This window comes from Rana temporaria, chromosome 8, assembly GCF_905171775.1.
Source record: "Rana temporaria chromosome 8, aRanTem1.1, whole genome shotgun sequence".
NCBI lineage: Eukaryota > Metazoa > Chordata > Amphibia > Anura > Ranidae > Rana > Rana temporaria.
In genome coordinates, this window is record NC_053496.1 from 153,221,712 (window position 1) to 153,245,896 (window position 24,185).

A 24,185-nucleotide genomic window follows, 5' to 3' on the forward strand; every position below is an offset into this window, starting at 1 on the left:
AGATCGCAAGTGCAATTCCAGGCTCCTGCAGACTGCCAGTGTAAACTGACTACTCATACCTTGTAGGGGCAGGCAGTTACACAATGACAGAAAGAGAACTACCTAGAGCTCTCAACAGTGACCAGGCAGCTTTTTGAAAACTACAAGCAGTCAGCAGCAAAGGCTGTTGTTTCTATGTAGTTCATTCATTGACAGAACTCTCATAAAAAATAGTGACAGCGGGTGTGGGGATAAGATCCCCTGCCCACTGTCATAAGGAGGGTGAAGAACAGGGAGCGGCTGCAGGAGTGGGAACATGTTCCACCCCAAAAAACTGGTGGAACACGTTACATGTTCCCAAAGGTGAACTCATCCTTTAAGAAGTGGGAAGGGCTGGCAATTCACAGATTACAGGATAGACCACAAGCAGTGCTCCAAGTAACACCAGCAGCTTTGCTTGGGGGACAGGGCTCCATATGAGACAGAACAGCTCAGTTTTATTCTTTAAACATATTATATACAGTGAAAGTGCAGGGCACAGCACCCAAAGAGAGGAAAAGAAGACATGATGGGGCATAGAGAAAAAGGAAATTAAACAAACAAACAAACAAAAAAAAGAGGTAACAAAGAACAGAATAGATTAAAAAAAACATGATTTAGAGGAAAGCATAACTGGTTAATGGTCAGAATTATGAAAGAAAGTCAGAGAAGTCAAAGAAAAATGTTGATGGCCCCAGATGGGTCAGATCTTTGTGCCTGGTCATAGCCTATGCTGATATTACAAGGAAAGAGAGAGAAAGCATTGGTAGAGTGAGACAGCCAGCCAGCTGGGAGGGGAACAAGGAAACAGTCTAGGTGCTGTGCAGAGGGATCAGTGTCTCCCTTCTAAGGTCCTGCAGAGTCCGCATCCTCAATAGGAACCTGTGTGTTAGAAGCCAGTCCTCCTGCTGACTGTGTAGAGCAAGCCACTAAAATCTTAGAGCTGGAGGTGGTGTAGATGGTCTGGGGTGGTGCTGGCTCTTCCTGGGCCTCTGTGGTGGCTGCATCGGAGGCGACAGAAGCCACAAGAGCCATGGGGCCGTCAAGAGCCATGGGAGCCCCAGGAACCAAGGCAGCCGGGGTCTCTGGCAGCAGCAGTTCATTGTTGGCAGTAATGAGAGCGCCAGAGTTGGCCGCCAAGGCTTCGGCTAATAAGATCTCGGGATGGCTCTTGGCCTTGTGGGCAACAACACTGTCCTTCTTCTCGAACTTCTTCCCGCAGATGCCACAGGAGAACTGATAGAAGGAATCAGCGTCATGTTTCTTCATGTGCCAATTCAGGGAGGCCTTCTGTCTGCAAGTAAACCCACAGAACTCACATCTAGAATGAGGGGAAGGGAGCAAAAAAAAGATTGGTAAGTGCAGGCCAGGGGAAGACAGCAACACATCAAGCGGAAATTTCAGAACTCACTGTAAGGGCTTTTCTCCTGTATGGATCATGCGGTGCACAGCCAGGTTATGAGAGCTCTTAAATGCTCTGGCACAGTATTCACAGATATAATCTCGCTGGTCTAAGAACAAAGAAACATAAATTAAAGTGGTCTCTCCAACAAACAGACAAGAGACACCTTTTGCTTGGTATCCTGAGTTGATTAGTAAAATCTTATGTGGTTTAAAGGTACAGCTATCCCTTTATGTCTACAGTATTTTTAAATATGTATTTTGAAATTTTTTCTTTATAAAGGAAAACTCCACTTTACAGATGTGGCATATATATAACTGCTACACCAATCAGTCTCTTCCTTGCAATAATACAGAGTTTACAGATGGGACTTACTGTAAACAATTTTTCTCATGTATATAGCACACTGCTTTTTCCAGAATACAATGTTCAAAGTTCAAATTATAGCCATCCACCACAATGTATAGAACTTAGTTTCACCTTTAATCAAATGTTGGCTAAAAGTGCTATTCTACATGCCAGGTTTATAAAAGTGTGATTCATTTTTCCCCTTAAAAAAAAAAAAAAAAAAAATGTTAGCCATGTAAAAATAATAATAATAATAATAATAAAATAAAAAAATGGAATTTGAATTAAATTCCTTATCTTGGAGCAGTACAGGACACAGGCATTGTATTCATAGACCACAGTACCCTAGCAATAAACCAACAGTTAGGCAATAACAAAGCAAACAAAACTGCAAACAGTCAAGGAACCTGAAAACACTCCGATGACCCTTGTGCCCAAGCTTGCATCACCCAAAGTCTGAAACTCCACACTATAGAACCCTCGAGAACGTGTGAACAGAGGGACCAGGTGGAAAGCTTTCAAAATCTGGGATACAGATGCTGACCTGGTGTATTAAGTTCTCATAGGGAAAGGAGTGAGACCAGGAGGTGGAGGAAAAGTAACACAAAAAGGGATGCAGTTTTGCGAACAAAAGTTGTGGCTGCCAGGCAGATCCTGAAAGTCCTAGCAACATCCAAGGAGTATAGGTAAATGTCACTAGGTTTTGGAGCAGTGTAGAGTCCTCGTGAAGTGGAAAGAAGAGAAAATGGGGTTGATTTATTCAAACTGGAGTGCAAAACCTGGTGCAGCTCTGCATAGAAACCAATCAGTTTTTTTTTTGTCAAAGCTTAAAGTGGATGTAAACTCGATTCATGAAATTTGAGCTGGGCACATATATCTGCATTGTTTTGTTATATCTCTTCAAAGCAGCTGTCTTCTGCCCGTTCTTCTATTAGCCTGATAACTCCTAACAAGTTCTCTATCACATATGATAAAAGCAGCTGGAGGTTTGTGTTGGGGAGTATGCTATAAATAAATTACCAGAGCCCTGAACTATTAAACAATCAATTCTGAAAGTCTCTACCTATGAGGAGAGGGGAAGTGTGCCTTTCCTCCAATCAGCTGTCTTGGCTGTATGCCTAGGCTTCACTGCAGTGTTAACCAGGGAGAGAAAATCTAACAGGATCTGAACTTTCTAAACAGTATATAAAGCTGAAGACAGCAGATATATATGTAAAACTTATGTAGGGAGATTTGTTTCATCCCTGTGTATCACCTGAGGCTGTTCACTTCACTTGGTATATGCAAGGCTTTACATCCACTTTAATTGAATAAGCTGACTAGCTACCATGCACAGCTGCACCAAATTTTGGACTCTTCAATTTTAGTAAATCAATCCCAATGTCCTCATGGAGGTGGAAAACCGAGACCACCTATAATGGAAAAAAAGGTCTTGGTCTCAGAACCACCTTGTCATGTGCAAACTGAGAAAAAGCACTTTACAAGTAAGAGCTGCCAGCCCAGAAACACACAACAACTGTAATGGACATCACAAGGACAACCTTACATGTGAGTTTAATTTTCTCAAAAGGGGCATCTCTGAAATCCAAAGAGCACAAGGTTAAGATCCCATGGCAACACAGGGGGCTGAATTGAAAGATTTATATGAGCAATTCCCTGGAGAAAAGCCTTGACTATTTTGGGTTTAATATCACTTTTTAATACCACTTTAAGGGCACTCCTGAGATAAACCTATCCTTCAGAACCTGGGTTTAAAAAGCCATGCTGTTAAGGTGACCGACTGAGAAGCAGGGTGGAACAGGATCACTGTTCTAATGCAATGAGGATCACTGGAACCTTTTCTTCTATCTTGTGTAGCGGTCAAAGGAGTTTTTGTTTTTTAAGAGCAAAGCCATATATCAGCTGGAAGAGAGTCCAAGGAATCACCAGGGCATCTAATGTGAAGGCCAGAAAATCTCCAGTACTTGCTTTAAATCTGTTCAGCTTGTTGTTGAACCTGGGGGTTAGGATGACAATAGGATTCCTCCACCTTTGACAGAGTCTGGAAAATCTCAGGTGCAGATACCACTCCCTTGAGTCTAGGTGTTGGCAGCAAGTCCCGAAGTAAAACTAAGTTAACTAATGTTATCCCTTTGCTGAGCAGAGGTAGTAGCTGTAGGAGTAGGAGACATAGGCTTTCTCTAGTGGGGTAGGAGCACGTTTCCCCCAGGAAATTTCTTTATCAAGTGGCTAAGCCAGGCCCACTAGAATGACAGGAATGTCCTTTCGCTTTATCCTCCGCAACAACTGGGGTAGGAGCTTCAGGGGAGGGAAGGCATAGATCATTTAGTACCTGTCCTACGGAGCCACCAGCACATCTGACCAGACATTCCTCATCCTGCCCACAAACATTGGAACTTCCTGATTGGATACAAAGACATCCACATCTGTCTTTCCCTAGCATTGACAAATCCAGTCAATCCAGGTGTAGAGACTAATCCCCCTGATCCAGACACTGATGACTGGAGTAGTCCACCTGCCAACTGTCTACTTGCGAAATGTGAGCAGAGAACAAGGCTGGGCATGGAGTTTTTTCAATTAAGGATCTGAGCTACCTCAAGCGCAGCCGCCAACATTTTTGTGCTGCCCTGGTGATTGATGTAGGCCACAGCCATAGTGTTGTCTGACTGGACCCAGATCAGGTAACCTGGTCCAATGGGAGAGAGAGTGGAATCTACTCTCCTCCAGGCCCCACAAGCCCTAAACAGACAGATAATCCATCACCCCCCACAGCTGAAAAGACGCCTGTTGTGATAATCTTACAACACATGGGGAGAAAGGACTTTCCGGACAGGAGAAAGAAACGTGAAGCCACCAAGTTAAAGACGCGATTGATAAATGAGACAGATAAATGGTCCTGTCCACAGATCCTGAAGCCTTGTTCCATTTGGTCAGAGTCTCCTGAAGACGGCAAGAACCCTCTTGCACCAGTGGAGGAAGCCCATCCATAGAGAACATGCCAAAGCTTCTGAAGTTTCTCTGGTAAAATAAAATACCCTGGCCACCCAGGTGTCCAAAATCAGGCCGAGGTGTGAAGAATTAGGATCCATCAAAAAATTTCCAGCAAACAAACTGTTATAGCAACATCGCGTTCCCATAAAAGTACTACAATACTCCTTCTTGCACTGCCTTTATTTTCCCACTTTAATCTGCAGATCAATTTCTGTGTCTGGGAAGGGGCCCCAATCTCTGGCAAAAGTGGTGACAAAGCACCTTCCCCGTTACAGAGTCATCAAATGGCAGATCATAAGTGGCAAGGAGAGGCTCTGCCACTTGACAGTTCACTGACAGAGGGAGGGATTAAGCATAAGGGTGTGGACCTTAGATATAATGATTAGGGTAAGCAGTACAAGATTCCTGTTTTTTTTTGAGGGAGGGGGAGTTCATTCACTCAGTGGGCCAAACATCCTTACAAACAAGGTGGATTAAGGGATTAAGCATAAGGGTGTGGACCTTAGATATAATGATTAGGGTAAGCAGTACAAGATTCCTGTTTTTTTTTGAGGGAGGGGGAGTTCATTCACTCAGTGGGCCAAACATCCTTACAAACAAGGTGGATGGAGGATTCCAAACAGGTAAAGATCCTAAAAAAGGAGGTACACTAATAGATCCAGGTAGTTTGACTAAAACATTACTTTATTGAAACAGTATTAAATAAAAAATGGTTACATGATAAATGCAAAGCAGCAAATGCAAATTTTGCAAAAACCTCTACCCAACACCATAAAATGGCAATGGCAACATTGTCAGTGATAGCTTTTCGCCTGCACAGTTAACGCAAGCTTCTTAAGGATGTCCTGAAGAAGCAATTTTTAACCATGAAGGCGAAATGCGTTGAAGCTAGGCTACAGTGTCATCTTGTCCGGATGGTTGGACTTTTGACTGCTGCTAACAGATCGGGATGGGCACCACCTCATAAGTGTGGTTGGCACTCACATCCAGTCTGCGGAGAGCTGGTGTTGGCAGGAGCGAGACCACCCGGTTGAGATATCCCCCGAGGACACTGGTAGAGGCAACAGAAATCAGCAACAGATCTGCAAGATCATTTAATCTTTACTATATGTCATCCTAAGGTCTCTTTAATGCATGAGCCTCCCAGTATTAAATTCTGGAGCTGTGTATGTTTACTTCATGCTACTTATGCATGTGGCGGTAGCCACATCAGTGGAACGCTTTGCTTAATACAGCTCTATGTCAGGCTATCCTTACACGGCCTAACACCATGGATAATTATGCTGCAGTCTGTATTAACCGCTCTCATGCTAAAATTGCTCTTCTGCTTGTGGCTCTTCACTGCTCTTAATTTCTAGTCAGAATACCTGCATCTATTAGAGTCCCTCTTTTCTCTTTTTTTCCAGGATCTTTTCCTGTTTGTATACAGTTCTACTTTAGGTACTAGATCCACACTGTATATCAGTGAGCTAGTGGACTTTTTTTTTCTGATTTAGGATGGAGGGATACCCCCCCCCCCCCCGTGACATTGGGGGTTATTTACAAAAGGCAAATCCACTTTGCACTACAAGTGCAAAATGCACTTAATATTGCACTGAAAGTACACTTGGAAGTGCAGTCACTGTAGATCCGAGGGGGATATGCAAGGAAAATAAAAAAACAGCATTTTTAGCTTGCACATGATTGGATAAAAAAAAACAGCAGAGCTTCCCCTCATTTCAGATCTACCCCTCCGATTTACAGCGACTGCACTGCCAAGTGCACTTTCAGTGTAATTTCAAGTGCACTTTGCACTAGTAGTGCAGAGTGGATTTGCCTTTCGTAAAAAAATAACCCCCATTGTGTTCTGACCAACCGCTGTCAGAATACACTGATCAGCAGCGGCAGCCGTAAATGATTAACTTCTGTAGAGCAGGGATAACCAAGCACTGATCAAAATTCAGCCACTCCCTGCCAAACCACCTCATCTCCTTTTTTATGCAAAATGTGTAATATTTACCTGTGTGGTGCTTTGCGTGGCGCATCAGCTGCTTCTGCAGACGGAACAGCCTCCCACAGGAGGGATGCGGACACACATATTTCTTCTTTAAAAGGTGCTGATATTTAATGTGGTGCTAAAGACAAAAAGGCAACAGTGTCATGTTCAAAGTCCTCTCCAATTTCCCCATTAATTCATGCAAGCCCCCATAACTACTTACAGGTGGTTTACACATTCACGCAAGAAAAGCTAAATTAAGAGATTGCCTGTCTACCGCACACTTCCAAACCATGTCCTCAATATGTTTTTCCCCTGCCCCTGTGATTAAGCCCCAGGGGCAAGGCGAAACATGTTGGGGGCATGGCTTGGACAAATCAAGCTGAGGCTGCTTTTACCTGCTAAACACTTGGGCGAGGTGTGTGGCGGACAGGCTCTCTTTTCCCATTTCTGCAGCGTGCTTTGGGTCTGGACGAACCTCTCCCCAGCCTGCACCCTTACTAATCATTTGCATCCAATTCATGGGCCCTTATTAGCCTGTGCAAGGGCCACTAAGCATTTATCGTAAGTCTTTTGCCGTGTTGAAACTGTTTGCTCTCAATTCCCTGCAAACTTGCATCTCCACAATATAACCTCCTTGAAGCTGTAGCAGCTAATCTGAGCATGGCTTTATTTCCGGTTTGAATTACTTTAAAGTGTTTGTAAAGGCAGAATGTTTTTTATCCTAATGCATTCTATGCATTAAGGTAAAAAGCCTTCTGTCTGCAGCAGTCCCCCTCAGCCCCCCAATACTTACCTGAGCCTCTTCTCTATCCAGCGATGTCCACAAGTGCCTCGGCCGTCCGAGACTCTCCCTCCTGATTGGCCGAGACACAGCAGCAGCACCATTGGCACCTGCTGCTGTCAATCAGGAGGGAGAGGGGGTGGGGCCTTTCCGCAGCTCCATGTCAGAATGGATACACGGAGCTGCAGCTTGGGTGTCCCCATAACAAGCTGCTTGCTATGGGGGCACTCAACAGGAGGAAGGGGCCAGTAGCTTCAGCCAGGGAGCCAAGAAGAGGAGAAAGGGGGCTCCCCTGTGCAAAACAACTGCACAGAGCAGGCAAGTATAACATTGTTAGAGACTTTACAATCACTTTAATCAATCATTCTGCCCTCCTACTGAACCATACTCTCATTGACTGCCTCTCGCAGATATTAGCTTTCACTAACATTGACCATTTCCTGAGCATTAGGAACACATCCAGACATCCCTTCAGATGTGTACGTGCACAGCTAAACTCTGCAGCACATTGTAGAGGCTAAAAAATGGACAGCCGCACTCCAAAAAACCTTTAGGTTGTCTTTATTGTAAAACGGATGGAAAATGCACTACAAAATACAGCAAAAAAAAAATAGGGATAGCAGCCTACGCGTTTCACACTATATGCTGTATTTTGTAGTGCATTTTCCATCCATTTTACAATAAAGACAACCTAAAGTTTTTTTGGAGTGCGGCTGTCCATTTTTTAGCCTCTACAATTTGCCTTGTGCATTGCCGGCACCCTTGATCTCCAGAGAAATCATTGATTGTTCAGCATACCCACCTGGAGCGGTAACTCCCTTTTGTTAAACTCTGCAGCACCAAGCTAGTCAGCAGGGAGGGATATGCATATCTAAAGAAGGAATGGCAAGAATGTGTTCTTTCAGATAATGCTATTGAAAAAAGATCTGAGGCAGGGTGCCGTGTCATTTACCTAAGCCTGCCAGGAAAGGGGCGGGGGAGAAGGGTACCTTACACATCACCCTTAAAGTGGATGTAAACCTGATTCATGAAATTTTACCTAGGCACATATATTTTTACTGTTTTACATAGCACTCTCCAAAGCACTAAGTCCAGTGTCTTTCTGCTGCTCTGTTTCTTCTGTTATCAGCATAATAACTTCTGTTAAGCTCTCTGAAACAGGAGATAAAAGCAGCTGGAAATTTGTGTCGGGGGGGTGCTAGATTAGCAGAGAGCTTGTCTATTTACAGCACAGCATAATTTTTTTGTTCCTCTGCCTATGCGGAGGGGGGCTTTCCTCCAATCAGCTCACACACAGTGTATGCCAAGACTCCCCTCCCCCTGCTGGAACAGGAAGAAAAAAAAAGTAGACTTTTTATATCCAATGTATACCCAGCTTTAAAAAATCTGGAGGAAAGCATCTACTTACCTGCAAGTATCTAGGGTGTGCCAGAACTGTGCCACATCCTTCCATCTCACAGCGCACATACTGTAGAGGAGGCTTCTTTCTAAACAGGGCAAAAGGAAATATAAAAATAAATAAATAAAAAATTTGCGTTAAAAAAGAAAAAATGAACGCTGGTAAAGCAGCTTAAGGGCTAATAAATGCACATATTTTTAAAGGAAAAAAATTGCATTTATTATCTTTCCCACAGGAGTGTGTAAAGCATTGTACCCCCGACATGCTACAGGTTACATCCTAAATACCAGTATAAAATGCAGATGAACTTATCCTTTAATACACACACACACACACACACAATGCGTTGCAAAAGCATTCGCACTTTACCTTGGACTTTTTCAAGGTTTCTTCACAGTAAGAGCTGTGAAAATGTGGAATAGACTCCCTCAATAGCTGGTTCTGGCAAGCTCAGTAGATTGCTTTAAAAATGATTCTTTCCTAAATGAACATAATATAGCTGGATACTAACATTTATAGGTAAAGTTGATTTGGGGACTATCCAATTGCCTCTCGGGGGGGGATAAGGAAGGACATCTTTACACTGCTGTAGCATATTGGATCATGCTTTGTTGTTTTTTTTTTGCCTTCCTCTGGATCAGGGGTCCTCAAACTTTTTAAACAGGGGGCCAGTTCACGGTCCCTCAGACTGTTGGGGGGCCGAACTATAGTTTAAAAAATATATGAACCTATGCACACATCTTATTTGAAGTACAAAAAAACAGGAAAAAACAATATACAATATTTAAAATAAAGATTTTAATCAACATAAACTTATTAGTATTTCACAAACTCCCCTCATCACAGAACCCCTCCCCATCACAGGCCCTTCTCTCCATTACAAAGCCCCCAATAACAGACCCCCCCATTACACAGACCCCCAACACAAAGGGAGGGGAGAGGATAGGACAGAGAAGGAGCAGTCAGGTGGAGGGTAGGACAGAGTGGAAGCAGCCAGATGAAGGGGAGGACAGGGTGAATGCAGCCAGGTGGAGAGGAGGACAGGGTGGATGCAGCCAGGTGGAGGGGAGGACAGGGTGGATGCAGCCAGGTGGAGGGGAGGACAGGGTGGATGCAGCCAGGTGGAGGGGAGGACATAATACCAACATTTGCTGCTGTTAGTATACAGTGGGAGCAGCCAGGTGGAGGGTAGAATAGAGTTGGAGCAGCCATGTGGAGGGTAGAACAGAGTGGGAGCAGCCAGGTGGAAGGAAGGACAGGGTGGATGCAGCCAGGTGGAGGGTAGAATAGAGTTGGAGCAGCCAGGTGGAAGGAAGGACAGGGTGGATGCAGCCAGGTGGAGGGTAGAATAGAGTGGGAGCAGCCAGGTGGAGGGTAGAATAGAGTGGGAGCAGTCAGGTGGACGGAAGGACAGGGTGGATGCAGTCAGGTGGAGGGTAGAATCGAGTGGGAGCAGCCAGGTGGAAGGTAGAATAGAGTTGGAGCAGCCAGGTGGAGGGTAGAACAGAGTGGGAGCAGTCAGGTAGAGTGGAGGACAGGGTGGATACAGTCAGGTGGAGGGGAGGACAGAGTGGGAGAAGCCAGGTGGAGGGTAGAATAGAGTGGGAGCAGCCAGGTGGAGGGTAGAATAGAGTGGGAGCAGCCAGGTGGAGGGTAGAACAGAGTGGGAGCAGCCAGGTGGAGGGTAGAATAAAGTTGGAGCAGCCAGGTGGAGGGTAGAACAGAGTGGGAGCAGCCAGGTGGAGGGTAGAACAGAGTTGGAGCAACCAGGTGGAGGGTAGAACAGAGTGGGAGCAGCCAGATAGATGGGAGGTAAGTTCTTACCTTGGAGGGTAATAAGAGAATCACTGGCTCCCTCCACTCGACAGCCTCATGGCATTTCTTCTCCTCTCTTCCTATTTCCCCTCCCGCTCAGCATGTTGGGGACTGAACTCCTCTCAGGGAATCATCATGGGGCCTGCTGGTATCCAGCACTACAATTCCCATAATGCTCTAGTTTCCCAGCTATTGGCTCTGAATGTAGCCAATAGGAGTAGGCATTGCCAGGTGAATGCTCTGCTCAAGGAGAGGGAGGGGTGGAATTCCCCCGCAGCTGCGGCTCTGCCTGTGTCCCTTCTAAGAGCCTGTCAGTTTCGTCGCCACTGCACTGTCACTAGTTTCAGTCCACGGGCCAGGTAAATCACACTGGTGGGCCGAATACGGCCCACAGGCCGTAGTTTGAGGACCCCTGCCTGCTCTGGATCAACTGTGGTTATAGGATTGTGTATATAGGATTGTATGATTTATTTATATTTTAGGATTTTTTTTTTCCTTTTATTGGTTGAACTAAATGGACTTGTGTCTTTTTTGAACCAGACCAACTATGTAACTAAAAGTGAAAAAAAGGTACTATTGATGCGTTAATACCAACATTTGCTGCTGTTAGTATACAGTAAGCAAAATGTGCTAATGATACCAAATGTACAACCAAAAATAGGAGGTATCAATCAAATACAATATGAAGCAAAATTATATATCAAACCATTGTGTGAAAACAAAAACACAGAAACACATCCCCCTTTTCCACACACAGACCAGTGCAAATTGACTTGATATGAGAAGGAACAATCCTATGGTGTACTGGGAGTTTTCACAGTGCTTGTTTTAGTTCAGGCTGACGCTCTGGTGATTCAGGGTGACACAGCTCATGAAAAAGGCACAAAGGAGAAAAAGATATGGTGCAACATTGCGGATCAAAAGGAGAACATAAATGCGGTGATGCAATTACACTCACAAATCCCCAGATCAAAGTACAGCTTTTAGATAGCCTTTCATGCCGCTCAGTGCGGCGATCTCCTCATACGAACAGATGTCCGTCGGTCGCGTCACTAGGCTCCTCCCCCACGCGTTGCGTCACTCGGCACTTGACTTACAGATTGGAATAGAATCCCTGAAACCTTTTTGACGGCAGTACAGGCACTATCACTCCGTGCCTCAGCAGGTTTTGCACTGGCCAAACAAGGCGTCCCGGCGCGCCGGGAAAAGATGAAGGTTGGAGAAAAAAAAACCTGTTTGGCGGACAAGAAAGAAACTATCTTGTATCCTGATGAGGATACCAGTTCGCAAACCCACGGGTCGGAAAGGAGGGAGGTCCAATGAGCTGTAAACTCCCGAAAGCAAGTCGGGCGGGGGCAAACCTTCATGCAGTAGCTTTGCTCGCAGGCTTGTTTGGCTTGCGAATATAGGGACGCTTCTGTCCCTCAGCAGGTACCTTATCGGCCTGGGAATGCTTACTTGCGGATCCGGGCGGACAAAAAAAATGCTTCCGAGCGGAAAAGGAGGGCCCTGGCCTACGGCGTGGCTCCTTACCTTTTCTGGATTGTGGGAGCAGCGTACTCTTACCCCCAGTAAACATTCTTAATAATGTCATCCAGCGAGGCTCCAAATAGCCTCTCTCCCTGGGCCTCTGCCAGGGCCTTCTTAGATGCCTGGTCCACAGCATTTTAGCCAAATTGGGCGACGGAGCACCACAGCAGACACTGAGGCTCTAGAAAGCAAAGGAGCCGTATCTGAGGCCGTATCGCAGACATACTTAAGGCCAAGCACCAACTGGTCTGCCAGTTCCACGCAGATTGGGAAAGCCTGTTGCTTTTCCAACTTTCAGTGCAACAATTTTGCCCATGCCATCCGCTCTCCCTCATGGGGGTGTTTCTGTGCATTTCGCGCCGTTCCAGAAGGATAACCAGCGCTAGAGGCAAAAACAAGCTGGCACTACAAGAAAATGGCCGCCGGCCACCTCAGCAAGAAAACGCCTGAGGGCTCCGAAAAGTTGGCCACCGGACTTCCTGACTAAAACTACAGGAAAATGGCGCGACCACTCTGACCTTCGTGCGGTGGTCTCTCACAAAAGTGTACAACAAACACCCCACTATGCCCGACTATGCCCCAAAAATAGGGAAGGGAACAGTGGACCCCAAACACCCAGCGCAGCCCCCCGCCAGACATGGAGCCCCCCGGGAGACCCCTATTCAGTCTCGCAGTGGCCCAAGCATGGGGAGGAGGGAAGGGACGGGGAGAGAAGAAGAGGAGCATGAGAGACCCCCAATTCGACCTCCCAGGGAATGCCCAGTTGCTCCGTCCTGCCAAGGCAGGCGGAACCATACTTACCCCTCCCGTGGGAACTTCTGGACGCATTCTTTGAACAGACCCATCACCCGAGTGGTACGGGGTGGCTGTCGGCCATGGCACACTGTGACACGGACAGTAGTAGCCCAGTCATATGTGTGCCCCGGAGCATATACAGGGAGTGCAGAATTATTAGGCAAATGAGTATTTTGACCACATCATCCTCTTTATGCATGTTGTCTTACTCCAAGCTGTATAGGCTCGAAAGCCTACTACCAATAAAGCATATTAGGTGATGTGCATCTCTGTAATGAGAAGGGGTGTGGTCTAATGACATCAACACCCTATATCAGGTGTGCATAATTATTAGGCAACTTCCTTTCCTTTAGCAAAATGGGTCAAAAGAAGGACTTGACAGGCTCAGAAAAGTCAAAAATAGTGAGATATCTTGCAGAGGGATGCAGCACTCTTAAAATGGCAAAGCTTCTGAAGCGTGATCATCGAACAATCAAGCGTTTCATTCAAAATAGTCAACAGGGTCGCAAGAAGCGTGTGGAAAAACCAAGGCACAAAATAACTGCCCATGAACTGAGAAAAGTCAAGCGTGCAGCTGCCAAGATGCCACTTGCCACCAGAGTGGACATATTTCAGAGCTGCAACATCACTGGAGTGCCCAAAAGCACAAGGTGTGCAATACTCAGAGACATGGCCAAGGTAAGAAAGGCTGAAAGACGACCACCACTGAACAAGACACACAAGCTGAAACGTCAAGACTGGGCCAAGAAATATCTCAAGACTGATTTTTCTAAGGTTTTATGGACTGATGAAATGAGAGTGAGTCTTGATCGGCCAGATGGATGGGCCCGTGGCTGGATTGGTAAAGGGCAGAGAGCTCCAGTCCGACTCAGACGCCAGCAAGGTGGAGGCGGAGTACTGGTTTGGGCTGGTATCATCAAAGATGAGCTTGTGGGGCCTTTTCGGGTTGAGGATGGAGTCAAGCTCAACTCCCAGTCCTACTGCCAGTTTCTGGAAGACACCTTCTTCGAGCAGTGGTACAGGAAGAAGTCTGCATCCTTCAAGAAAAACATGATTTTCATGCAGGACAATGCTCCATCACACGCGTCCAAGTACTCCACAGCGTGGCTGGCAAGAAAGGGTATAAAAGAAGAAAAACTAATGACATGGCCTCCTTGTTCACCTGATCTGAACCCCATTGAGAACCTGTGGTCCATCATCAAATGTGAGATTTACAAGGAGGGAAAACAGTACACCTCTCTGAACAGTGTCTGGGAGGCTGTGGTTGCTGCTGCACGCAATGTTGATGGTGAACAGATCAAAACACTGACAGAATCCATGGATGGCAGGCTTTTGAGTGTCCATGCAAAGAAAGGTGGCTATATTGGTCACTGATTTGTTTTTGTTTTGTTTTTGAATGTCAGAAATGTATATTTGTGAATGTTGAGATGTTATATTGGTTTCACTGGTAAAAATAAACAATTGAAATGGGTATATATTTGTTTTTTGTTAAAGCGGGGGTTCACCCTATCGACGAAAAATTATTTTATTTTTTTTATTTTACCATAAAATCAGGCATTGTAGCGCGAGCTACAGTATGCCTGTCCCGAATTTTTTACCCCCGTACTCACCTTGTTCTCGTAGATTGAAGATACCGGGGAATGGGCGTGCCTATGGAGACGGAGGATGATTGACGGCCGGCTCTGGCGCGTCACGCTTCTCCGGAAATAGCCGAAATAGGCTTGGTCTTCACGACGCGTGCGCATAGCCTGTGCGCAGGCGCCGTGAAGAGCCGAGACCTACTCCGGCTGTCTTCGGGGAGAGTGACGTGCCAGGGCCGGCCGTCAATCATCCTCCCTCTCCATAGGCACGCCCATTCCCCGCGGGAGCCGAAAAATACGATCTCCGATTACAAGGTGAGTCCGGGGTTAAAAAAATCGGGACAGGCATACTGTAGCTCACGCTACAATGCCTGTCTCGATGGTAAAATGTGTCGGGGGGGGGGGGGGGGAACTACCGCTTTAAGTTGCCTAATAATTATGCACAGTAATAGTCACCTGCACACACAGATATCCCCCTAAAATAGCTAAAACTAAAAACAAACTAAAAACTACTTCCAAAAATATTCAGCTTTGATATTAATGAGTTTTTTCGGTTCATTGAGAACATGGTTGTTGTTCAATAATAAAATTAATCCTCAAAAATACAACTTGCCTAATAATTCTGCACTCCCTGTAGCTTGCCGGCCGCCCCTGGATCAGACGGGGCATGACGTGGCTGACTCAGCATGTAGCTAAGGTCTGCTCGCGCTTGATGGCCGGGCTGGGGAGACTACCAGGATCTATATTATCCAGCCTGTCACCCAGCCTGGCTGTTGATAGTAGATCACAGGAATCAAAAAGAAAAAATCCCCAGGACCAATGGTCCCCCACCAGGAGCCAGGTCCTTTTACACTAGGCAGAAAAAAACTGAGCTGCTGGATGCAGTGTGAGGGGTTATAGCCAGTAGGACCGCCCCCTGGGTGGTACTGTGCAGCTTTGCTGTTTTTACATGTTCTGCCTAGTCCTCTCCTGAAGGTGGTGATATAACCCTAAGGTCAAGATTAAAGTGCTGTGTCCGTCAATGAACGAAAGAGAAACTTCCTGTGTCCCTCAATAGACAAGAAACAAAAAAGCTTACTGACTAGGAGTCAAAACCCAGCCTTCCTCTAATGCGTTTATCTTTGCAAAAAGAGTTTAGTCGCAATGACGTCGACTTCTAGTCAACTAGTCAATAAACCTTTACTTCTAGTTAATACTTTTTTTTTTTTAAAGCAGAATTAAAGCCTTAAGTGCGTCTCACATGTCTCTGCATCCCAATTTTTTTTTCTCTGTGGGATGAACTGGATGGACCAGTTTCTCTTTTTCAACCAGATTAAGGTATGGTTTCACACTTGTGAGGGCGATTTCTGCTGCAGGTCCACACCTGTTCATGCAGCCGCAACCACACGCACAGAAAAATGCAGGAGATGCGCGTGGGTGCCATTAATCCTACTGGAAATCACAACAGCTGCTTTCTGCTCTGGAAACTGCACTGCACTTGGTTTCCAAGCAGGCTGTGATTTAAAAAATGCTGCAGGGACCTTTTCCCTATGCAAAGTGTGGCCCCCGTAGCGCCACAGTAGGGTGCACCAGACCTCACTATGTAGGTCTGTGAAGTCTCAGGAAGCACAGTGCATGTGCCATGGCACACTAAAACTGCAGTTTGTTTTCTCACACAAGCATCTACTCACCGCCTCTTTGGGAGCTTTGGAGTTTTGTCATCCTTGCGCTTGCGCCCCCTCCTGTGAGAAGGGATGCAGGAAAAAGAAAATTAGAATTACAAATATAAAACGACTTTAGAAAGCAGGGAAACACTAAAGTCTTCACACCTACAAAAGTCTTTTAAAATGACACTAAAGGTCTCTTTTTTTTCCTCGATAAAATAAAAACACGTTATATTTATCTGCTCTGTGCAAGTCCCCCTGCCAGTGCTGTCCGCTTCTCTTTTCTGAGAGCCCACTCAACGTGCTGTGCCAAGGGGGCACCCATGTGGGTGGGCTTCTAAGACAGGTTGCATGCACCCATAGATACACAGAGTGCGGCTTAGCCACTCCCCCCTTCATAGTATTTAACAGACTGTAGCCAATGGCTCCCGCTGCTCCCTGTGTGTCCTCTAAGAAGGGGAGGAGCAGATAGGGAAAGTTTTTTAACGCATAAACAAAAACGTTTGACTTGAGAACCACTTTAATGTTGTACAAGTTGAAAAAAGCATAAAACTAACCTTTCCTGCCAACCCATCCACCGCCTATCTGAATTTTTTTCCTGTGAAGTCCTGTTACAGGAACCAACACTTCCGGGAATGTCCATCTTCTCCAGACCCTGATGCATGCTATGGTTCCTCTCACTGATTCCCATGTCACTACAGGACACAGTGGTGATGTAGAGGTTGGACGGAGAAATGGGTAGGCATGGCATAGGACCTAGTTGTTTAATTCCCCTGGACAACTGAAGGCAGTGTGGTGGTCCCAAGGCCTAAAGCCTAAACCTGCTCTGAAATCAGCTGTGCTGAGGTGGAATTGATCCCAGAGTAACTGTTCTAGTATCAAAATTGCCATAAACATTTTTTTTTTCCTGGCAAGTGGTCATGTGACCATTTCTTCTCTCTTGGTTCTTAGCCTTGCCGGGCAGTGGGTGAGCAGTAGCAGCACCATAAAGTTGCATAGTTTTACCTGTTGGAGTCATCGCATAGTCTAGTGCAACAGCAGATGTGTAGGCTAAAAAGTGACAACACTTTGAAGAATTAGAAGGGCCACCTTTGCCACACATATTCAGGAAGTGCAATTTTCCCTATGTTACTGTCAGGATCTGTTTAGTAGTAGTAAAGCAATGACTTTAAACGCACAATGCAACTTCAAGCTACAGGGCTTTCTTATTTTACATCACTTCTCATTGCACACACGTTAAACCAATAAGTTGTACAATCTGCATGCAACGTACCCCTTCTACCATACAGACATTTGTGAAGTGCTGTATATCTATGTCCACAATCCACTAGGACACCCTCCTTAAAGTGGTTATACAGTCTTAGGCTCTGTTCACATCTAGATGATGCTATTTTACAGGCATTTTTCAGGCGTTTTTGTACAGGTGTTTTCAAGGTTAAAAGGTCACTGATGTAAAAGCAGTAAAACTGCCTTTAACCTCTTTCCCACCGGGCTAATTTTTCAGATTCGGTGTTTACGACACTAAAACAGTTTTTTTTGCTATATAATTACTTAAAACCCCCAAACATTATATATATTTTTTTCTAACACCTTAGAGAATAAAATGGCAGTCACTGCAAAACTTTTTGTCACACCGTATTTGCGCAGCGGTCTTACAAGCGCACTTTTTTTGGATAAAAATCACTTTTTTGAATTAAAAAATAAGACAACAATAAATTTTGCCCAATTTTTTTATATATTGTGAAAGATAATGTTACGCCGAGTAAAATGATACCCAACATGTCACGCTTAAAAATTGCGCCCGCTCGTGGCATGGCGTCAAACTTTTACCCTTAAAAATCTCGATAGGCGACGTTTAAAAAATTCTACAGGTTGCATTTTTTGAGTTGCAGAGTAGGTCTAGGGCTAGAATTATTGCTCTCACTCTAACGATCGCGGCGATACCTCACTTGTGTGGTTTGAATACCGTTTTCATATGCGGGCGCTACTCGCGTATGCGTTCGCTTCTGCGCGTGAGCTCGTCGGGATGGGGCGCTTTAAAAAATTTTTTTTTGGTTTTCTTATTAATTTTTATTTAGTTTTATAATTTTTTACACTGAAATAAAAAAATAAATAAAAATTGATCACTTTTATTCCTATTACAAGGAATGTAAACATCCCTTGTAATAGAAAAAAGCATGACAGGTCCTCTTAAATATGAGATCTGGGCTCAAAAAGACCTCAGATCTCATATTTAGACTTAAATGCAAAAAAAAAAAAAAAAAAAAAAAGTCATTTTTTAAAATGACAAAAAAAAAAAATGTTTCTTTAAGAGGCTGGGCGGGACTGACGTTTTGACGTCACTTCCGCCCAGCAGAGCTATGAGGACGGGTGAAGGAGATTTCTCCTTCAGTCCCGTCCCCGCTCAGCTGCCGGACACATCCGATCCCCTCCGCCGCTACCGACGGCTCCGGTAAGCGGCGGAGGGCGCGGGAGAGCGGCGGGAGGGGGGGGGGGCCCTCTCCCGCCACCGATAACGGCGATCTCGCGGCGAATCCGCCGCGGAGACCGCCATTATCGTGTACACCACCGCCCCCTGAAAAGATGAATATCTCGGTTGTGGCAGCAGCTGCTGCCGTTACCGAGATATTCAACTTTAAAAACAGGACGTCTTTTTGACATGGGGCGGTGGTCAAGTGGTTAATCTGCCAAAAAGAAGCTCCTGTACTTTGTTTAAGCAATGGGCACTTGGCTTCAGGTGACAGAACGCTCAGATGTGAACGGGGGCCATTAAAACAAATAGGATTTGTCTTGTTAGGTGTTTTTAGAGCTGACACTTACAGCAGAAAAACACCTAGGTGTGAACGGAGCCTCAAGGTTTTTCATAGAATGCATAAAGGTAAAAAACCTTCTGTGCTGCACCTTCCCCCCAGACCCCCCTTTTTTTTACCCGAGCCTGATTCAAACCAGCTATGCACGTCTCTCTCCTCATTGAACAGATTAATAGCAGTAGGAGCTATTGGCTCCCGCTGGCATTAATCAAATCCTATGAAACGGGGGCAGGGCCACCGTCTATCAATGGATGCAGCAGAAGGGCTCAGGAGCGAGCCCGTGGGGGCATCCGATGAAGAGGAGGGCCTGGAGTGCCGGTGGGGAGCCCAGAAGAAGAGGATTGGGGCTGTTCACAAGCAGGTTAGAATAGACAGATGTGTTTTTTTTTCTTCTTTTTTTTAAATAAACACTAACTTGCTTGAAATGTTTTTAAAAAACTGTTGCCAATAAAGCATAACCAATTCTTAACACATGCCACTCTTTTTATTACCATGAGTGCAAAATGCAACACTAAAACATCCATATCCAAACTAGTGTGCAAACTAGTTATCTTTAATAAAAATAAAAAAAACACGGTTTTAACATTTGCTCCTTTCCATCCAATAGAGGGATTTACAGTTTTCTCACGTCATTGTAACATTAATAGGTTCCTCCCTGTGAAATGGGCTTTAAAACACTCACTTTCTAGGTGCTTCTGGGCCTGGAACTGGATTCTCCTCCTTCACTTCCATCTTCACTTCCACAGTACCCGACTCTTTCCTGCTGCGTGGACCTCTGCGCCTGGGTCCTGCAGATGACCTTTAAGAGAATACATACATGTTACTAGGAAAGCCAGAAAGAAGCAAAGAAGCAGAAGAGAATGCAGGGTAACATTCCTGCTTCAGGTCACCTTTGCAAGGTTCAGGTGTAATTGTTGGCACAGTATTCATTGCGTCCCATGTGTTTGTTTTTGGCACCAGGAGTGAACCAAGATATTTCAGCATCCAAAATCTCAAAATGTTCCTAAACGCTTCTGTACGTCTAGTCATTAGTCTGACCCTAACCTTTAAAAATGAATTCCTGCAGTTTAAGTGAAGCTAACACATATGTGGAACACAGGACAAAAAAGCTTTAATTTAAATATTTACAAAAGATATAAACCCGCTTTGTGTGCACCCAATGACTTTGCAAACCAAGATATTACCCTGTTATTAATAGCAGTAACATCATCGTGCTGCACATAGTCTATGCAGAGAGTAGAGTTATAACAGGGACCCAGAAGGCTCACCCTCTACAGCAGGGGTCTCAAACTCAAATTGCCTGAGGGCCACATGTTTTCATATCCAATGGGGGCTGCATGCAAACTTTCAAAACAATAAACTATACTAGCAATAATTTACTATACTATACCCAGCACTGGTGTCAGCAGACGCATTATTAAACCCAGCACTGGTGTCAGCAGATGCATTATTAAACCCAGCACTGGTGTCAGCAAACGCATTATTAAACCCAGCACTGGTGTCAGCAAACGCATTATTAACCACCAGCACTGGTGTCAGCAAACGCATTATTAACCCCCAGCACTGCCGTCAGCAGACACATTATTAACCTCTAGCACTGGTGTCAGCAGACGCATTATTAAACCCACACTGGTTTCAGCAGACACATTATTAACCCCCAGCACTGGTGTCAGCAGACGCATTATTAAACCCAGCTCTGATGTCAGCAGACGCATTATTAAACCCAGCATTGGTTTCAGCAAACACATTAACCCCAGCACTGGTGTCAGCAGATGCATTATTAACCCAGCATTGGTGTCAGCAAATGCATTATTAACCCCTAGCACTGGTGTAAGCAAACGCATTATTAACCCCCAGCACTGGTGTCAGCAAACGCATTATTAAACCCACACTGGTTTCAGCAGACACATTATTAACCCCCAGCACTGGTGTCAGCAGATGCATTATTAACCCCCATCACTGGTGTCAGCAAACGCATTATTAACCCCTAGCACTGGTGTAAGCAAACGCATTATTAACCCCTAGCACTGGTGTAAGCAAACGCATTATTAACTCCTAGCACTGGTGTCAGCAAATGCATTATTAACCCAGCATTGGTGTCAGCAAACACAATTATTAAACCCAGCACTGGTGTCAGCAAACACAATTATTAAACCCAGCACTGGTGTCAGCAAACGCATTATTAACCCAGCATTGGTGTCAGCAAACACAATTATAAACCCAGCACTGGTGTCAGCAAACGCATTATTAACCCAGCATTGGTGTCAGCAAACACAATTATTAAACCCAGCACTGGTGTCAGCAGACGCATTATTAAACCCAGCACTGGTGTCAGCAAACACATTATTAACCCCCAGCACTGGTGTCAGCAAACGTGTGTTTGACCCAGTGCTGGGTTTAATAATGCATTATTAAACCCAGCACTGGTGTCAGCAAACATATTATTAACCCCCAGCACTGCTGTCAGCAGATGCATTATTAACCCAGCATTGGTGTCAGTGAACGCATTATTAACCCCCATCACTGGTGTCAGCAAACGTATTATTAACCACCATCACTGCTGTCAGCAAACGCATTATTAACCCCTAGCACTGGTGTCAGCAAACGCATTATTAACCTCTAGCACTGGTGTCAGCAAACGCATTATTAACCTCTAGCACTGGTGTCAGCAAATGCATTATTAACCCAGCATTGGTGTCTGCAAACGCATTATTAAACCCAGCACTGGTGTAAGCAGACGCATTATTAAACCCAGCACTGGTGTCAGCAGACGCATTATTAAACCCTAGCACTGGTGTCAGCAAACGCATTATTAACCCCAGCACTGGTGTCAGCAAACGCATTATTAAACCCAGCACTGGTGTCAGCAGATGCATTATTAAACCCAGCACTGGTGTCAGCAGACGAATTATTAAACCCAGCACTGCTGTCAGCAGATGCATTATTAAACCCAGCACTGATTTCAGCAAACACATTATTAACCCCCAGCAATGGTGTCAGCAGATGTATTATTAACCCAGCACTGGTGTCAGCAGATGCATTATTAACCCCCATCACTGCTGTCAGCAAACGCATTATTACCCCCAGCACTGGTGTCAGCAAACGCATTATTAACCCCCAGCAATGCCGTCAGCAAACGCATCATTAACCCCCAGCACTGCCGTCGGCAAACGCATTATTAACCCCCAGCAATGCCGTCAGCAAACGCATCATTAACCCCCAGCACTGCCGTCGGCAAACGCATTATTAACCCCCAGCACTGCCGTCAGCAAACACATTATTAACCCTCAGCACTGCCGTCAGCAAACGCATTATTAACCCACAGCACTGGTGTCACTGGTCACTGGTGTCATTAAACACCTCTGGATGTAACGACCATTCCCACTGGTCCAGCATCTGGTGACTTTGGTAGTCCGCCTGCCAGTTTCTACGCCCGGAATGTAAACGGCTGACAGAGCCGGTACACTCCTTTCCACCCACCGCAGGATGTCAGTGACTTTCGATGCCGCAGCCAAGCTCCTTGTTCCCCCCTGATGGCGTTGTCTGACTGGATCCTGATTGGACGCCCTTGTAGCCTCTGCGACCACGAGGAGAGGCACAGCCTGATCGCTCGAAGCTCTAGCACATTGATCGGCAGGCGGGATTCGTCAGCGACACTGGGCCGACGGGACCCCCCAGACTCCCCCCCAACCTGTGAGGCTGGCGTCCGTTGTGATCACAGTCCAATGGAAAGGAAGGAACGACTTCCCAGACTAAAGAGCCGGGGATCTCAGCCACCAACTCAGGGAAGCCCTGACCAGGTGACCTACCTAAATCTGACGATCCAGAGGCAACAGAGATTTGTTCCATTTGGACAGGATCTCCTTCTGCAAGACTCGAGTTTGGAATTGGGCATACGGTACTGCCTCGAAGGAGGCCACCATGAGGCCCAGAACTCGCATGCAAAAATGGAGAGACGGCCATTTGCGGGATGCTAGCAATTTCACTGCCGACTGGAGTGTCTGCAACTTCTCCAAAGGAAGGAAGACCTTCGCCTCCGAGGAGTCCAGGATCAATCTTAGGTACTCCAGATGCTGAGTCGGTACCAATATCGACTTCTGGATGTTCAGTACCCAACCAAATTCCTGGAGGGTCTGACTGGCTAGAGACACGTCCCCTTCTAATTCTGAGCCAGAAGCAACTCTCAGAAGATCGTCTAAGTAGCCCACGACAGCAATGCCTCGCTGTCTCAGCAAAGCCAGAATCAGGGCAAGCATCTTGGTGAAAACTCTCAGTGCTGAAGCTTGGCCAAAGGGAAGAGCCACAAATTGATAGTGGTCTTTGCCGATCGCAAAGTGCAGAAATCTCTGGCGCAGATTGGGACATGCAAGTATACGTCCTTGATTTCCAAGGACGCCAGAAAATCCCCCGGATGGAGCGCACTAACCACCGAACGAATTGATTCCATCCGGAACTTTCACACCCTCACAAAGGCATTGAGGGCCTTGAGGTCCAAGATTGGACGGACACTGTCCTTCTTTGGGACTACAGTCAAAACAAAAGGATTCGCCCCGGGACTTTAACTGCTTGCCGACCGCGCACCGCCATTCTACGTAAGCAAGCTGGCTCTCCTGGGCGAGAGCACGTCATACTACGTCGGCTCTTTCAGCCGCCACTAGGGGCGCGCGCGCGCCCCCCGCTCGCCCCCGACTCCCGTGCGTGTGCCCGGCGGACGGGAGCCGCAGCCAGGCCCAAAGATGGCGGGGGAAGGGGCGCTTTTTACCCCCCTTACGCCTGCACGCCGCTTCCACCCTGGAAACAAATGACTCCAGGACTGCCGTCAGCGTATCCATGGGAACCGCAGGGGCACCGTTTGCTGCCTCTGACAATTTAGGGGAAGAAAGGCCAGATACTGACTCCATAATCACCCACTGACAGCCCTCAGGGACTAAGTGAAAACACTCAATAAGTCCACCCTCCTTGCTGCACCAACTGGGGGGGGTACCGAGGAGACTCACCACCCAGAAGGAGACCGATCAGCGCCGCTGTCTGCCTTCTGTCAGTACAAGGTGTTGTGAGAAAAAACTGAGGAAAGCTGTGAGAAGAATGTACTGCG

The 24,185-nt window shown here is 46.0% G+C and overlaps 1 protein-coding gene across 4 annotated transcripts in view; it reads right to left on the reverse strand.

Annotated features, from left to right (window-relative positions):
- Positions 1-450: 450 nt before the first annotated feature.
- ZFP91 (ZFP91 zinc finger protein, atypical E3 ubiquitin ligase) overlaps positions 451-24,185 on the reverse strand; it is a 136,330-nt gene continuing 112,595 nt past the window's right edge. For all 4 annotated transcript variants that reach the window (XM_040320893.1, XM_040320892.1, XM_040320894.1 and 1 more), the window contains 6 exons: positions 19,773-19,889; positions 16,308-16,358; positions 8,927-9,005; positions 6,759-6,873; positions 1,430-1,529; positions 451-1,339 (listed from right to left, as the gene is read on the reverse strand). In XM_040320893.1, the coding sequence (XP_040176827.1) occupies positions 865-1,339; positions 1,430-1,529; positions 6,759-6,873; positions 8,927-9,005; positions 16,308-16,358; positions 19,773-19,889 (937 nt within the window). In that variant the 3' untranslated portion in view covers positions 451-864. The remainder of the gene's footprint in view (positions 1,340-1,429; positions 1,530-6,758; positions 6,874-8,926; positions 9,006-16,307; positions 16,359-19,772; positions 19,890-24,185) is intronic.